General features: G+C 36.8%; 1 protein-coding gene across 5 annotated transcripts in view; it reads left to right on the top strand.

Moving 5' to 3' along the window:
• LOC104371354 (nipped-B-like protein) overlaps positions 1 to 17,997 on the top strand; it is a 215,448-nt gene that overhangs the window by 144,114 nt on the left and 53,337 nt on the right. For 4 of the 5 annotated variants that reach the window (XM_086630241.1, XM_086630238.1, XM_086630239.1 and 1 more), the window contains one exon: positions 4,726 to 6,312. The exons of the other annotated variant lie outside the window; for it this stretch is intronic. In XM_086630241.1, coding sequence (XP_086486367.1) covers positions 4,726 to 6,312 — 1,587 coding nt within the window. The remainder of the gene's footprint in view (positions 1 to 4,725; positions 6,313 to 17,997) is intronic. 5 annotated transcript variants of the gene reach the window in all.

The following is a 17,997-nucleotide window of genomic DNA, read 5'->3' as shown; positions in this document are numbered from 1 at the left end:
CATCTTGGATATGAAGTCTCCAACTGAACCCCTTACAAGGTGTAAATGGGAAAGTGGTAATTTATTTGTTGTGTCTTCAAGATCATTCAAGATCGTTTGGAAATCTCTGGATTTTGAAGTCTACCAAGCAGTATTAATAGTGTTACCATTCTGCTAAAACAAAACTCGGCAACCATGCATATGATTCTTATTTAGACTTATTGCCTTTTCATGGGTATTTACAAAAGACCCATTTCACTTTGCTAGGACAAGCAGTTCTAGAAGTTTTTAGGCTATCATTCTATTATACTCATTTGTTGAAAGAGTTTAATCTGAGACTTAAGACAATCATCGGGTTTGCAAGAAAGCAGTAACATCGAGACTTCAGCACTAGTGGTGTTCTGACTGCTGCTTTGGAAAGATTTCCGATTAAATGGAAGAATGGAGATACTTCTTTAATACAACTCCCCTCATCCAGCTGCTGTCCCTAACACTTGCTCAGCTTCCGAGTATATCCGTTTTCAGGATGGATATTCTTCAAATCGCAATTGACTTGCAGTTTCAGCAGAAATGTATTTGAAGGTATCTGTGGTTATTCCAGTGCAATGTGTTTTTGCACAAAGGTTCTGCAGTAATTAATTAATTTCTAAATCTGAAAGTGCTCATTGTTTTGACATGCAGATATTTCCAAAGATGAAGGCCACAACCTGTCTCCAGGAATACTGTTCATAACAGGACAGGTGAGACATAACTGCTTGGAAATCCAGCTAACCTTTTTTCCATTTCAAACTTGTGGTTCCTGTAATATTTTGTTTCTTGCACCACAGTGACCCATTTAATTTTGACACAACATCTCTGCTATTTTTTTAGAATAAGGTAGCTTATGATCTTGCTTTGAGTACCAAGTTACTGCCTTTTGGTGAGCACATTGCAATGTAAAGAGAACATCCATGCAGATTTACCGAGCCAAAAGAACACGTACATAGGAGAATAACTGGGATCAGACTGTACTCTGAACTGTCATAAATTTGTTCAAGGAACTGAACAAAATGCAGATACGTTTTGAATGTATCTACATTCTTGGAGTAGGAGGAGTGAATAATGTTTCTAAAAAGAAAAGAATCTGAAAACAACAAACTTGGATACCTGATCTCTAATATAGTCAGGAAGCTCTTCTGTGACTCACTACATATTCCTTTTATTACGAAAACTGTTACAAAGAGTGAAGCAAAAAGATCCTGATCACACTTTATTGGTCTCAAGAGCTCGTGAGCCTACCTGTTCAGAACTGTGGCAAGCTTTGAACCTAGATCTGCAGGATTTGAAAGAAAATATTAGTCTGATATATTGGCAAAGTCCTAGATCCTGATAAAAAAAAAAAAAAAAGAAATTCTACTGTCTATGGAATGAAGTGGATGAAGCTTGGATACTGATGCCTTGAAGGATATGAACTATATTTGAATGGATATTGTAAAAGTTCCTAAGTTCATCTGTTCGTTAAGACCCTAAGGGGTCTTGGGACTCATGCCTTAACAAGGCAGATTTTTGCAAACTTGCATATATTTGATTGTAAAAGAGAAGACCTGAAGACATCTGTTTTCAGAGGTTAATTACTCTCTCCTCACTTCTCTGATGCTCTATTGATTATTCTCATATAGTTCAAAGTGAGTTCAAAATTTGATAAAGCCCTTGAAGCCCAATGGTGTTTTTCACCTTTCATATTTCTGCAGCTATGATGGCAACCTAAAAAGTTTTTGTGCTCATTCAGTGGAGTTTTTCCATTATGCTCGATGAAGGTAGTGGTACTCATCCTACCTTTAATGCCTTAGTTCAACTTGATATTTTCATATACTTGGGCCAGCTTTTTTGTCCTAGATCCAGAAATCTCATAGAGGCAAAACAGTGATGATCAAGTCTAGTTCTGAGAATCGCCATCAAGATGCACTGGAAATATGAAGAAATCTGTGAATAATCTGTAACTCCATCTGAAATCACCTTGCCATTTAGGAATAGAAAACTTTGAAGGCATTCCTTTCTTCTCAGATAAGATGTCAACAGGTTGTGGTTATAACATACTAAAACATCAGTACTCAGTTGTCAAGAGAAATGAAGAAGGTGCATCAGAAGAGCTCTGTATTTAGAGGGAATATGCCAAGTTGTGATGTGATCATCTATTTATATGTTCTCAACTTACTATTTGATGTTTTGGATGATGATGAAGAGCAGCATTTTGAGCCTGGTCAGTTATGGAAGTTCAAGAGAGAAAGTTGGTTCTAACTGATTTGTTTTGGTTGTTTAATCTTGGAGCCCTCAGCATGTTGGCTCTGAAAGGTGAGTTTTGGTTGATTCAGATACAGCAGTTTAAGGCATCACAGCTCCTGGCCATTTGCCTCACTCCTATAGTAGGAGTAACAGAAGGAAACATTTTCTTGGCTCTTAGCTGACTTGTTCAGTCTGGTAGGTTAATGCAAACCATCTTCACTAGTGCCTTAAGCTGATGCACTGGACAATGAAACGCACTCATGGAAATGTGAATGTGTGTTCCCTTCTGCTACAGGTGATAACCTTAATTAAAGGAATGGGACATATAACTGGTAACAGTAATGTCTTAAAGGCTACTGTTAGATCCGCCATCAGAGCTTTACAGGACTTTTTCAGTGTGGCTGACATTTCTGGGTTAAAATGACTGACTTTTTCCTAAGAAGTTTCTCAATTTTTGTTTCAAAATTTAAAGAGTTTTAATTGAGAAATAAGGTAGTGATATGTATGTGTATGTATGTATATTAATGTATATGTTTAAAAAAAAATCAAAATTGAAATCTATCAGTCTGGAAGCTTCTACTTCATGGCCATTCCTAAGACCTGCCATGAGGTCAAAGCCCTCTTAGTCACAGGGAGAAAAAGAATTTTTATCGCTGTATGAAGGTTTCAAAAAAATACATTTGTTTTAATAAGTAGTGTAGGGAAGTTAATCTATATAAGCTCTCATATGAATCCAAAAGTTATTGTTATACAGAAAAAGCAAAAATCACCATGCTAAAAAGCTGCACCTTTGATTCAGCAAATTTATTTTACTTTACATGTCGACCATAAAGTTGACAGTTCCTGCAGGTTTTTGTTGAACTTTTCAAAGTTCCTTATTTGCAGTTGACCAGTTTCTGCATGGAGTTTATTGTATCTGTCTTTACTGTCTTCCAGCCATTAAATGTTGTACATAATTTTTGAATTTTAGGAAGTTAGAGATGTACAAATAGATTTGAGAATGAGAATGATGGAAAAAAACCCACAAACCTGTTCACATTACTGGAATTGACCACGTTACTACTTGTTACTGTGTTCTAATGTTAATTTTGGAGATGATCCTTCAAAGTTCAAAATTCTTCTGAGTAAGAATCTTCTACAAGTATAGAAGAAATTAGAAGTCATATGTTATAATTCTGGTTTAAAACTTGAGAGATTGTTGGATTTTTTTCCTTAGAGTTTAATTCCCTCTTCCTTGATTGCATCCTCCTTACCCTTCCTCTGCTCCCAAAAAAGAGAGCTGGCTCATTGCATCTGGTGATAAGGCACCACAAATCTAGGCACAAAATAAGTTATTTTTCTTATATTGCATTTGTGGTCTAGATGTTTTGACAATAGATCTACAACAGAATTTCCAACCTATGTTTGGTCATTACTTAGACTTAAAATCATATTCCCTGATTACAGAGAAAATAATTGCTTTTTTTTGACAAATTACAAAATGATAGTTAAGAAATGAGAATATAAGCCTTAGTGCAGGTAGGGCTTTTGAGTTTCATGACAGAAATTAATTTTAGTTTAGAGTACCATGTTAGTAATATAAATAGGTTGTATTTTAAATGATAAGAACATACTCTTTTTGATATTTCCATGTGCTTCTCATTTCTATGAATTCTAGCAAATTACAGGGTGTGTGGTTGGCTCAGTTTTTATTTTACTGTATTCTACTCTTAATGATATTTTGTGTGTAAACTGAAAGGATTATTGCAGAGTCAAGCTCTTGACACTACATAAAATTATCACTGAACTTTTTATTTCATCCATGAAAAGCATTATGGTTTTAAAGGGAAAGTACTCAGTCTTTTAAGTGTGTAGTGCCCCCCCACCTAATACATACGTGGTATAGACTCCAACTCTTGATATACACCTTGTTTCAAAGAGAAACATGGAGTGTTAGAGTTATTTTAATAATTTTTGTTCATCGTTCATGTGTTCCCTGGCTACAATATGTGTTAAGTCCAACTGATGCACTGAACCAAGTAGGGAGAACCTCTGTTTTTATCATTGCAGATCCTTGCTTAGTTCATGTATAATGAAGCAGGCTGAATCTCCATAAGAGAATCTTTTATAGTAGTATTTCTCAAAATTTGCATCAAGTGTAAATTTGGTTTGGGTTTTTTTTTTTGGTCATTATGTATTGCAGCTGCTTCATTAGATGGTTCTTGGGAATTTTACAGGGACTTTGATTTCATATGTTTTGAGGTGTTTTTTAAATTATTAATTGACATATGTGGTAGACTGACAATGAATGATAGTCTGAATACATTAAAAATTATTAGTTAGAGAGGTTCTATTCTTGCTTTTAAATTCGATGGGTTTTGTTATGTGTGCACATACGTGCTGAGGAGGATTAATTGGTGGGAGTGGAGGGGAATGGACATTTTTGCTTGGACATTTACCTGTTTCTATATATAGCATTTGCGATTTTTCTCTTTTAATTTGCAGATAAGCCTCTGAAGAAGCGAAAACAAGAAAACAAACCACAGGAGGCTGGAGGAAATAGAGCAGCTTCTCAGGAGACAGGTTCTGCAGGAAACGGAGCGAGGCCAGCGTTGATGGTTAGCATTGATCTGCAGCAAGCAGGAAGAGCGGACTCTCAGGCAATGGTAACTCAGGATTTGGACACCATCAGAAAACTTGAAGAAATTAAGCAGTATAATGATGGATTTGTGTGTGTTCCCCAAGAAGACACTGCTGGAGTTGTTAAATTTAAACCTGAAAACCATCCTGAGATATTTAGGAAAAAGTCAGACTTTGAAGGTCAAAAGATCCAGCAAAATGAAAACAGACAAATGGAATTTCAGCAAAATGTGAGCAGGTGGTTGGAAAGTAAACACAATGAGAACAAACAGATAGAAGCTAAACATGAAAGCCAGCATGAAAGCAGACAAATGGAAGTGAAACACAATGAGAACAGACAGATAGAATCAAAACAAAATGAGAGCAGGCAAGTGGAGATGAAACAAAATGAGGGAAAACAAAGTAATGGCAAGCAGGAAATAAGGCAGAGGCCTGAAACACCAAAACAGAAGAGTGAAGGCAGACCCGAAACGCCAAAACAGAAGAGTGAAGGCAGACCCGAAACGCCAAAACAGAAGAGTGAAGGCAGACCCGAAACACCAAAACAGAAGAGTGAAGGCAGGCAAGAAACGCTGAAACATAGACATGATAACAGGAGGGACTCGAGTAAACCATTGTCAGATAAGAAAATTGAAATATCTAGGCATAAACTAGACGTGAAATCTGATCCTTCAAGGATAAAATCTGAAAGTAGATCTGATCCAACAAAGCAAAGGCCTGATGGGCGTTCAGTTTCTGATACACCAAGGCGCGACCATGATAGCCTTAAACAAAGATCTGAGGACAGAGGGGAGTCGGAGAGATACAGGGGAGATCCATCCAAGATTAGAAGGCCTGAATATTTGAGATCCTCAAACAAAAATGAACATGATTCTAAACATGGTATTAAATCTGATGGTTCAAAAATTGAGAAATTCGAAAGGAAACATAGACATGAGTCTGGTGAATCAAGGGAAAGATTTTCTTCTGGGGATCAGAAATCAAGACCTGACAGCCCTCGAATTAAACAGGAAGGTAAAGGAGATTCTAGTAAATCAAGACCTGATAAACCTGCTTTTAAATCACCCAACAGCAAGGATGAACGAAGGACAGATGGTAATAAGAGTAAAGTAGATAGTAATAAAGCACATGCTGACAGTAAAGCAGAGTTTCCCAGTTATTTGTTGGGGGCAAGATCTGGCGCATTGAAACATTTTGTCATTCCAAAAATCAAGCGTGATAAAGATGGCAATGTCACTCAGGAGTCAAGGAAAACTGAATTTAAAGGTGAACAGAAGGATAAAGTAGAGAAGATTGGGCTAGTTGAAGATCTAAATAAAGGAGCTAAGCCTGTAGTTGTCCTTCAAAAGCTTTCATTGGATGATGTGCAGAAATTTATTAAGGATAGAGAAGATAAATCAAGGGGCTCTTGTTTTAAACCTAACAAGAACAAGTCATCCAAATCTAATAAAGGTAAGGGTTTTTTAATGTTAATTGCATTATATCTTGTACGCTCCTGTTCTTTTAGATTTGCTACTCCTGTGGTTAGAAATTAAACGCAAACGTTTGATAGTTTATATGGCTTGCTTATATGGTGATTTTGGGGAACAAAATGAAACTTGTCTACGGGATTGTCGTTATTGGAAATCTTGCTGTAGTGTAACTGAAATGATTCATTTACTCCAATGCAAGTTCCTAATGTGGGAACACTTAAATAGTCTTAAGCTGTACTTCAGCTACATAAATTTAATCTGGTAATTTATCTAGTTAAACATAACTGCTATATGAATGATTTAAACTCATTTAAGTGTATCTGTATAAGGAACTGGTACTACTGTAACTAAATCAGTGTAGCTGGAGTGGTGGGAAATACTATGTATACAAACCCTAAGATTCTTTTATATTTTTAATTGGAAATTAAATGTGGTTTTCCAAGGGATGTTTTGACATGATGAAATAAGACAGTTACAAAGTCCCATCTGTCTCTTTTACACTATAAATACAACTCTGTTGGGAAGCCTCCACACTTTAGGCTGTGTGACAATAAGCTTACAAAAGTTTCTGTCTTTAGGAGAATTCAGATATTGTTGTCTCTAGGGTCCAGTGTATGCAGAAAAAGTAAAGGAACTGGTAAAAAACGGGCTGACATTTTCAAATTAGTAATATGAACAGGAAATTATTCAGAATACTTTGTAGATTTGATATTTGATTGTCTCTTCTGCAGATTTAACACTTTTTTTATAAGATTACTTTTCTTGATGCTATAATTTTGGCTTCTTTGGTTTCAGACTGTAGTAGATCATTTCACATTGTGAAATCGATGTTACTAACTGGTCAGGGTTCCTTTCTTTTTTAATGTTTAGGATTTCAGCTGTATGCAGAATTATTTATGAATGCAATTCCAGGTATATCATTGTTCATGAATTTGAGATTAAAATGTTTTCTTACAAAGTTGATCTGATAAAAAATGATGTAGAAATCATCTTTGTGAATGTATAACTATGTTTATGTGCATGTGTACACAGTTGATATCTGTATCGTATTTATTGTGCTATGTCTATTCTCTATCTACTAACCTGATTGTATTGACTCTTAAAGACTTAATTCAGGATGAGTATTACTTATTTGTAAAATATTAGCCTCCTTGTTTAATATTTTCTCTTTATCCTGGAAATATTAACATTTCCCCTCTCCCTAACAGGCAAAATTTCCATTTCTAATAATAATAGGTATCTAGAGTCAGACATAAAATCATAACATCTTTGCTGTCAGCTTAGTCTAAAGTTTTCAGATGAAACTTTTATGTTCTTGATAGGGAATACTGAAAACTTTCTGATGGAATTCAGCTCTAGTCTCAAAAGGATAGACTTTGAATTCACACAATTCTATGTGCAGAAAATAAGTAATTTTTAGAGCCCTCAGAGTCATATACAGTGCATGTACGCTTTCTAAAATATTTCTGAAGTAGACTTTTTTGTAGTCTGTATTGTATGTGGTTATTTATATAGTATATTTTAGTAATGTGTAAAGGTTTTAATGGCTCTTATCTGATTGGCATGACTCTAGTAGCTGTGTCACACATGAGCAATGCATTCATTTTAAAGTCAGGTTTATAACTTTTCTCCAATGTTTTTGTGTATTTTGTGTTTTCTGAAGACGTATATTTCTTACATATTCTGAAATAACTTGGGACACATTTTCCAGGGGGAAAAAATGTTTAAATCTGATATCAGTCTCTCTGCTATTGTATATAGAATAAGATTCTTACAATGATACTAGAAATAAGTTTCGTGGAAAGAATAATGTAACTATGTTTCTCTTACAAATCAAGTTTTGAGTGTTCAACATTTTTCCCCCAACTTCCTGGTAACCTACTTCCTAGGATATATTATGCTAAATAATTAGGTGAACTCCAGTGTTTTAAAAGGTTCATAATTCATAAAGATATCTCTTCATAAGCCAAAGTCTATTTGTCAACAACTGACTGATATAGAAAACATTCATGTCATTTCCACAATGTCCTTACTCCAGTTGAGAGAAATAGCATTCACTTTTACTCTATGCCATTTTTAGTTATAAACATTTTAATACACTAGGAGATCTAATTTTCATAATCATCTTTTATTTAGTTCATCCTATATTTCTTAATATATTGTAGCAAATCTTTTCTAGTGTTGCCTTTTAGCATCATTATTCCACTTCTGGCATCCCTCTTATTCCATGTAGCTTAGTATATTTTGCTTTATCTTTCCTTCTTTTACCTTCTTATATTTCTTGTCCTTTGTTTTTCCTTTCTCATCCATCCCTTCCCCAAGAAAATGTCTTCTCCTGGCTTTGTCACGTACAACATCATTGCTGTGATTAATCTGAAATCCAGTTTAAAGTAGGATTAGTTCACCTAGTTCAAAACACCATTTAGATAGTCATTCTGTCTTAAGGGACTAATGCCCATTCATTTTAAAACTCAGTAAAATTGACTTGTTTTAAGCAAAAAATAATGCTATGTATACTGAAAGTCTATACAACTTTTTACATTGTTTCAGTAAACTTTAAATTTGAAAATCTTACCTTTATTGTGCACATGGATAAGCCTTGCATTGTACTGTAAAAAAACAAAGTAATATTTTAATCAAATTTTACGGACGAGTTTGAAATGTTATTATATGAATGAGATAGCCATAGTACGCAATTGTTAAGATTGAACCATCCCAACAGTCCTTTTTGGCATTTACAAGGAAGAAGCAACATTTTTCTCTCCTGATCTTTGAGCATTTTTCTGAAAGATACACTCTAGCTCAGAGGAAAATCATGGCAGTTTTTTTCATAGTATTTTTGTTAAGGAGTCTTATGGTGAAATTTTGTGGTCTGTTTTGTCCAGGTCAGAATGAATTGTAACACTTTTTTTTCTTCTGGTTTTAACATCTGTGAATGCCCTTTATCCTGGTTTTAATGCAAATGTATGTTGTTGGGGAATCTTTTCCCTTCGAGTTCGTGCCTGCAATGAGATCATGTTTGCTATCCTTTCTTTTCAGAGCTTCAGCGAATATCTTCTCTGCTGCTTCTTATAGCTATACTGATTAGCTGTGTTGAGATGGGAGCTGTCAACAGTTTTACAGTTACTGCATTCTGAACAAGACAAATTTTACTTTGTTAAAGTATGAAACAGATATGAGTAATGAGAGAAACTGTAACTGTGTTAAGGAGATGTCTGGTTTGATTTATAATATATTTGAAGGATTGGCACCACATATGTAATGCAAATTTTAGTTCTAGGACAAATGAGTGCACGTTTTTTAAGATTTGTGCAGAAACACCTTTTGAGTCTTCAAACATCACCTAAAAAGACTTTGTTGTTTGAAAAAAAAAAAAAAAAGTGATAATTTCACTGCAGAATCTAATGCCGAATGCTACTCCTTTATTGTGTAGATTGTTATTATAGGATTTCATTATCTGTACAACACAGAACTTTAAACACAGGTTTTCATTGCTTGCTACAAGTCTTCCTAAATATACTGTGTTCTCTACTGAAATTTGAGTGAAGATTTGCCATTTCTTCAAAGGTCCTCTTCATGTTTTTACAGGTGCAACTAAAAAATTTATTGCTGCTTAATCATCTTTATGTCATAAAGTTAAAACAATGCTTCTAGAGTTTTCTGTGTTCTATGCTTGTGTGTTTGGTTTTTTTAAATTCCAGATGACTTTTTCAGAGCCTATAGTAACTATAATTTGTAGACAGTGGTAGGTTGTAGCAGCGTAAAATTCCATGGCATTTGTGTAACATGATGGTCCATCTTTGAGTTCTAGCACTGCTGGAAACAGTCTCACTGGTGAAGCAGAGTAATCAATTAGGTGCTCATCTTCTAGGTAGGAGTGACAAGAAAGAGAGTATTCCAGGATGAAATACTGTATCCAGATTGTGTTGACTCAGTGAGCCAACTTCTGATGCTTCTCACAGTCTTCTGGGCAGCATAGCAGAGCTACTCACCAATAATTTTGATACAGCTAAAAACTGTAGACAAAAAAGGAGTATCAATTTTAAATGTTTGTTTAAATCCTTCATGTAGAAGACTTCTACAAAGACAAAATTGGTAAACCTTTGAGAAAAATAGCTTATGGGTATTAACTCATCAAGAAAACTTTAGAGCTCAACTCAAATTTATTTCTAAAATAACAGTCTCTTGATGCTGAAACAGACACACTGTCGTACTCACTGAAATCAGTGGGGCAAGCAGCTGTGCTGCAAGGAAATAACTGAAGTAAAAACATATTTCCTTTGGAAAGGAAAAGGTTGCAACTCAGCTTGCTTACTACAGATTGTGCTTTTGTAAAGATAACCATTGTGAAAGTCTGCAATTCCACAAATCTGAAATTTGGAATCACTGTCTTAGAGTTCCTGGTAGCAACTGCATTTGCATATGGGAAGGCCAGAGTAATAACCCACTAAGCATCTTGCTTGTGCATGCACTGCTGGGTGGATCAAGTATGTCATAGCTTGCTCTGAAGTTCTCTAGTAACTTATGCCACATTTCAGAGAAGTAAAGGATATATTTCATGGTTTACAGCAAAGAGTTTATCATGATTCTTCTCAGCTGAAGTCTTTAAAGCTTCTATTAAACTCTAAATTTAACTGAATTTATAGAAAAAACATCACTTTCATAAGAATTCTACAATCTTCCTGGTTTTCCTCTTTTCCGAGATATTAGTGACTACCTCTTTTCAACTTAACTAGTCTAGAAGAGGAGCTGGCTGTCCCTTGTGGCATTAGAAGTTTTTAAAGATATGTTGGGTTTGCAGAGGATCCATTTTAATATACATTTTGTCTGTTTAGCCCTATTTTTTTTTCTCCTTTTTGGACTGAACAGGTTCATAGTTTGAAAAATATTCCAGGCATTGTTTAGTCAAAAGCCAAAACCAAACTATATATAACCAGTTAAATCCAATAGTCTAGGAAGATCTCAGTTGTCTAGCATGGATTGTTCCTACTTGCAGGGATTTTTTTAGGTGTAGTGCATCTGTCCTATCCCAAAAAGTATGTTGGGATGTGCGTGGGCATTGTATATACTCTCTGGGGCCTTCGGTTTTGGTGTTAGTTTTTCAGAAGTAGATGTTGGATGAACTGATATCGGTAGACAGCAGGAATTCAGGAGTTGAACACTGGAGTCCTTTCTTGTGTTGATCTGTTACCATTACAATAGGAGACATTTTCAGCACACTGCTTTGCCTAGAGGCTGCTTGAGTTATTTCCTATTTATGTCTTTGCCACTAAGGTAAATATTTTGAATATTGCTCTCACAGTTGTTCTTAAGTCTTCTCTGGATAATAAGAGTGCAACTCTATAAATAAAATGGATAAAAGAGCAACTTTACGTGTTGCACATCTAGTTCTTAGCAGCAACAATAAACTTGACCAAATCTACTAGTTTCATTGTACTTTGGTTCATCTGAAATATGATGCTTTGTCTGTTTGCAGATTTAGGTGTGCATTGTTTAATTAGTTCACTTTTGAAAAATTACTTTGGCACATGTAAGTGATAGAAATTTATTACCTAATTTGTCAGAGCAATTTGTTGAAAGTCTTGAAACTGCCTTTGGTTCATGGGCTTGAATGCTTGGTCAAGTTCCTCTTATTTCTGGAAAAAGCTAAAGCTATTTTGCATAAATGATTTTTGCAACAATGCATTGCAATATGTAAAAATGTGGGCCAGCAATTTGTCTGACATTACAATATGCAATGCAGATCTGTTCATGTGTCTAAGCATCTAAATATGGATGTTTTTTCTTGGCTTATGTGCAGGGATATGTGATCAAAATTTTTGGTTTGAATTTTCTTCTAGACAAAGGGTAAATTTGGCAAAATACAAATAGGGGAAAACATCACGTTTGATTCCGGTAAATGAACTTTTCTGTTGCTTGACATTTTCAACCATTTTAGGTGACTATTTTTGTGTAAGAAAATTTAAACTATTTACTTGAAATTTGCAGTTTATTTTTGCTCCATGGGAATCATAGAATGGCATAGGCTGGAAGGGACCTTAGAGATCATCTAATCCAACCTCCCTGTCATGGGCAGGGACGCCTCTCAACTAGATCAGGCTACTCAAGGCTCTGTCCAACTTGGCCTTGAACACCTACAGGGAGGGGGCATCCACAACTTCTCTGGGCAATTTATTCCAAAGTCTCACCACCCTCGTACTGAAGAATTTCTTCCTAAAATCTAATCTAAATCTGTTCTCCTTCAACTTAAACCCATTTCCCCTTGTCCTATCAGTGGACACTCTTGTAAAAAGTCCCTCCCCAGCCTTCCTGTAGGTTCCCTTCAGGTATTGGAAGGCAGCTATTAGGTTCCCCCGAAGTCTTCTCTTTTCAAGGCTGAACAATCCCAGCTCCTGCAACCTGTCCTCATAGCAGAGGTGCTCCAGCCCCTGGATCATCTTTGTGGCCCTCCTCTGAACACGCTCCAACAGATCTATGTCTCTCTTATGGTGGGGACACCAGAACTGGACGCAGTATTCGAGGTGGGGTCTCACAAGAGCAGAGTAAAGGGGGAGAATCACCTCTCTCGACCTGCTGACCACGCTTCTCTTGATACATCCCAGGATGCGGTTGGCCTTTGGGCTGCATGAGTGCACATTGCCAGCTCATGTTGAGCTTCTCATCTATAAACACCCCCAAATCCTTCTCTTCAGGGCTACTCTCAACCCACTCTGTGCCCAGTTTGTATTTGTGCCTAGGATTGGCCCGACCCAGGTGAAGGACCTTGCATTTTGACTTGTTGAAGCTCATGCAGTTTGCACTGGCCCATTTCTCAAGCCTATCAAGGTCCCTCTGGATGGCATCTCTTCCCTCAAGTGAGTCCACGGCACCACACAGCTTGGTGTCGTCAGCAAACTTACTGAGGGTGCACTCAATGCTGTCATCCATGTCACTGACAAAGATGTTGAACAGCACTGGACCCAGAACAGACCCCTGAGGAACACCGCTTAACACTGGTCTCCATGTAGACATTGTGCCATTGACCGCAACTCTTTGAGTGCGATCATTCAGCCAGTTCTTTATCCACCGGGTGGTCCATCTGTCAAATCCTTGTCTCTCCATTTTAGAGACAAGGATGTCATGTGGGACAATGTCAAATGCCTTGCACAAGTCCAGGAAAACGACATCCGTTGCTTTACCCATGTCAACCAGTGCTGTAGCTTTGTCGTAGAAGGTCACTAAATTAGTCAGGCACGACTTGCCCCTAGTGAAGCCATGTTGGCTGTCACCAACCACTTGGTTATTTTTTATGTGCCTTAGTACAGCTACCAGGAGAATCTGTTCCATGATTTTACCTGGCACAGAGGTAAGGCTGACTGGTCTGTAGTTTCCCGGGTTGTCCTTGGTCCCTTTTTTAAAGATGGGGGAATACTACCAATGAATATAAAAGAAAAGGATGAGACTTTTTTTGTTCTTCAAATTACCAAACTGTTGTTTGCATCAAATAAAGGTTCCTTAAATATACTTACTGTTTAATTATCTTCTGAGCAACTTTCCTGTAGTATTTTATATTAAAAACTAAAATATCAGCATTTTTTTGTTCTTGTTGTTAATGTAATTAAGTTACTTTGAAGAAGCAAAACAAGAGTAGCTTCATGTGATATTTTCAGTGATAAAGGTTTAGAATCTTTCCATGATAGTGCAAGGTAAAAGCAGATCTTCTTGATGTGCCTGTAGTCACAAATGAGATATAAATCATGGTATTTTTTTTACTTATTCTCTGTAAAGATCTTGGTTGCATTATATTGATTATATATGAGTTTTTCTTTTATGAGAAGAAAAATTGTGGTTTAATTTGATTATATTTAATGAAGATCTTTTTTCTTATATGAGGCCCCGTGACTCAATTTTTAAATTAATTAGAATACATGATTGGGAAAATACATCAATCATAAATTTCAGATTCCAAACATTAATAGTAATGGAAAATTACATGCTATGTTTTGCAACTGTACAAAACACCTTAACTTTTTAATATAATAAATTGAATTAGCTTAAATTTCAATGCATATGTTTAAAAGCAATGACAGTGAAATCCAAAAGCAATCCCCTGACACTCTGATTCATAAAAGTGAGGTTCTTTGTGCAGTACTGCATTTATTTCAGTTGCTGATCTTGCTCCATTTTACTTTGAGTACTGCTGCATTTTTTATGAAGTATTTTGCAAAACTAGACTCTTTTATTGATTTTTATAAAGATGAGAAGTCAGTAAATAGCAATAAAGAATAAAATAACTTGTGGCTATAGTTGCTGCAGCAATCAGATAGCTTGAGGAAATAACTGATGTAATGTGAGTTCTTATGCTTCTTGGCCTCTTTGGACAATGTGCATTGGGTATATTCCTTGCTCTCTGTCTGGATCCTTCAGGGTGCTCTTTGGAAATCTCTTCCCTCTGTCAAAAAATGTTTCTTGCTTCTAAGAGTATTTTGTGCTATTGTAAAATCCTTTTTGAATCTGTACTGCTTAGCTGTGGGCAATGATGACCTCTACTACATCATGGAATTATTCAGTTGCTGTGTCCAGATTCTCCTCTGACCCACCAACTTGGCTGGATGCCATTTCTCAAGGGCAGAGCTAAGGACTGGAATATAAACAGGGAGCCTGAACCTCTCCTTTTGTTTAGTCCAAGGCTGAGAGCCTTCCCTTTGTGCCAGTATTGGGGTAGATGAGGAAAAATGATTTTGAAAGATATGTTCAAGCATGTTCTATGGAATTATATAGGACATACTTCTTCCTAACGCTATTTCTCTTCCTCCCACCAAGTCCATTGGAGCAGAGAATCCTGTCGGGGCAGTCCCTTGGGCAGTGGTGAGGTGATCTCAGTCTCCCGCCCTATTTCAGGCGTGTGTGTGAGCTGAGCTCAGGAGTTATCCCTTCATGGATGTAGTCAAAAGGTGAGGGTAAGGGGCTGTCTTGGTTTAGGCCGCTTCGGCAACTAAACTCCTCATAGCTGCTCACTCACCCTCTCCCACCCCCCGGGATGAGGAAGGAAATTAAAGGAGAAAAGGGAAAGAGACCCGTGGGTTGAGATAAAAACAATTTAATACTACTACTACTAATATATGAATATATACATATATGTACAATGATAAATATATACAAACAAGTGATGTACAGTGTAATTGCTCACCACCCCTTGACCAAGGCCCATCTCATCCCGAACTAACGATCCCGAAACAGATAAGTCCCGATATCGCAATCCTGGATGAGCGAGAGGCCTGAAAATAGAGAGCAAGACACAGAGAGCACTCTGAGAGTCTGAAAGTGAGAGTCCTGGAAGAGCAAAGGCCCTTCTTTCCGGCTGTCCCTCATTTTTATACTGGGCACGACACTGCATGGTATGGAATACTTCATTGGCCAGTTTGGCCCTCAATGCTAAGTCTAAGTACAAATCATAAGGAGAGTCGTGGACCCTTCATCCCGGCCATGCTCCCCCCTATCCTGTTGTGCTCCTGCACACTGGCAAGAACACGGCAGCTGAAAAGTCCTTGAGGCCTCAGTGCCAACTACAAACATCAGTGCGCTGTCAGCGTTCTTCTCAGAGCAAGTCTCAGACTAAAACCAAAACACAGAGCTCTTCTGGCTGCTGAAAAGAAGAGCTAACTCTGTCCCAGCTGAAACCACGACAGGATCTCAATAGAGGGTTATATCCTGTTTATAGGCTGTAGCTGTATACCCTTCCACAAACTTTAAGGCAGAGAATGGGAGAGGAAAACCACTGAAGTAAATAGACAACTACTCAGATTATTGTCATCAATATTCATCTTGATGGTGTGTTTTTCAGCTGATTCATAGATTCATAGATTTCTAGGTTGGAAAAGACCTTAGAGATCATCGAGTCCAACTGTCCCTAATCCCCATTAAACCATATCGCTAAGTAGATCATCCACCCTATTCTTAAACACATCCAGGGATGGGGACTCAACCACCTCCCTGGGCAGTCTATTCCAGTGGTATTGAGATATTATGAGAAGATGTACTTTCCTCATACCTTAAATTCCTCTTTGAGAAAAGGATTGCGATTTCCCTGTGTTTTCCTTTCTGTTCTTAAAATTCTCCAGGGCACAGAATTATTTGGACGATTGTGATGATGGTGGGCAAGGGACTCTGATTACCAAGAACTCAGATATAAAGAACGTACTGGAGCATTTTAAGGGAGAGCACAGTGGAAAGGATATAATTAAATTTGCACACTAAGGGATAGTTGAAAATTTTCAGCTTTAACCAGTAAGCTGTTCATCAATCACAGGTAGTCATGTGGCCCTTTGCACTGTAGTGCCTGAGTGCTATACTGTAACAGTACTTAACTATTTTAAAAGGGTGTTTATTTTCCAAGCATCTTTATAAAGTAGGGAAGTACTTTTATCCCCTCTTTTTTCTTTTCATTCTTAATCTAAAATAGAACCTTATCTGCATGAGTGGTTGTAGTAGCACAGAGTTTGAAGGTTGTTTGGGCTAATCCAGAAACTGCTTTCCTTCCTGTATATATGTCTGACACAGGAGGTATAATCAGTGTAGTTATAGCAGTGACCCAAAATAACTTGAGAAAGTTAGACATTAAGCTGGTGATACATAAGGGAGGTAGACCCAAAACCACTGGAACATCCTCTATCAAATATTCAGAGAGGACATGTAAGGAAGGTGAGCTTGGCCTCTGTGGAATAACAGCAAGACTGGATATACTAGTCATCAGCAAAATAAGAAGAGTCCAGTAGGCGGTTAATGTCTTCTGTGGCTAAAAAGGAATGAGGGGAGGGCAAAATTGAGCTGTAATCTGTAAGGTTTATTTTTAATGTCAAAATGAAGATATGTGGCAATTCATTAGTGTAGAAGTTCGAGAATATGGGGAGTGGCTAAAATTAAATTTCTAAACACTGAGAAATGCAAAGTTAAGATTCATATCCTCACCCCAAATAAGTGGCACTGTTCCCTCTTAGACTCGTGTGTTCTTTTCCAGAATGTCCTGATATTTGGAAAAAATTGCATTTTAAAATACAAGATATATAGAGAGATTACAAATATGAAATTGCATTAACTGCAGTTTTACTTATACTTTGCAAAGTATTAGCACACAGAAATGAAAAAGACAGTATTTATGGGAGGCTAATTTATGCAAGATACTTCATTAACATAAACCTTAGTTTTGAAATGAACTTCAGAGGCAGTTTTTCTTCAAGCACTTGTTAATTTGTTGCAATAGATGTATGTGCAAACAGGTCATTTTGATGTCACGAGTATTTTAAAGTAACCATATAAGCAAACTGATACAGATTGTTTCCACTGTATTAACTGTCTTATAATTATGGAAGTAGCAATTCAGAGTTTAGGTTTCCAAATGTTTTTGAATCTTGATGGCTTGTTAGTTAATAGGAAATTACACCAAAATGTAAACCATGCATCTGTTTTCCATAGTTTGGAAAGCAAAGATAAATCATTACTGAGAAGATAACAGAGTTTATTAATGTTGATTTTGATTTTATAGCAGGAACAGCCTCTCTGATCCTGGGAAACTGACTTAAGCGTCAGCAAGCATCATCCCCTTTTCCGTAGCTACTTGTTTGAAGTTACCATATCAAGCCAGGTGAAACTAATCTGAACACACTGATTGTTGTGTCAAAAAATATTG

The sequence above is a fragment of the Tauraco erythrolophus genome, chromosome W (assembly GCF_009769465.1).
Source record: "Tauraco erythrolophus isolate bTauEry1 chromosome W, bTauEry1.pri, whole genome shotgun sequence".
Lineage (NCBI taxonomy): Eukaryota > Metazoa > Chordata > Aves > Musophagiformes > Musophagidae > Tauraco > Tauraco erythrolophus.
Note: the sequence above shows the minus strand (reverse complement) of the source record. Positions and strands in the feature narration are given on the sequence as shown.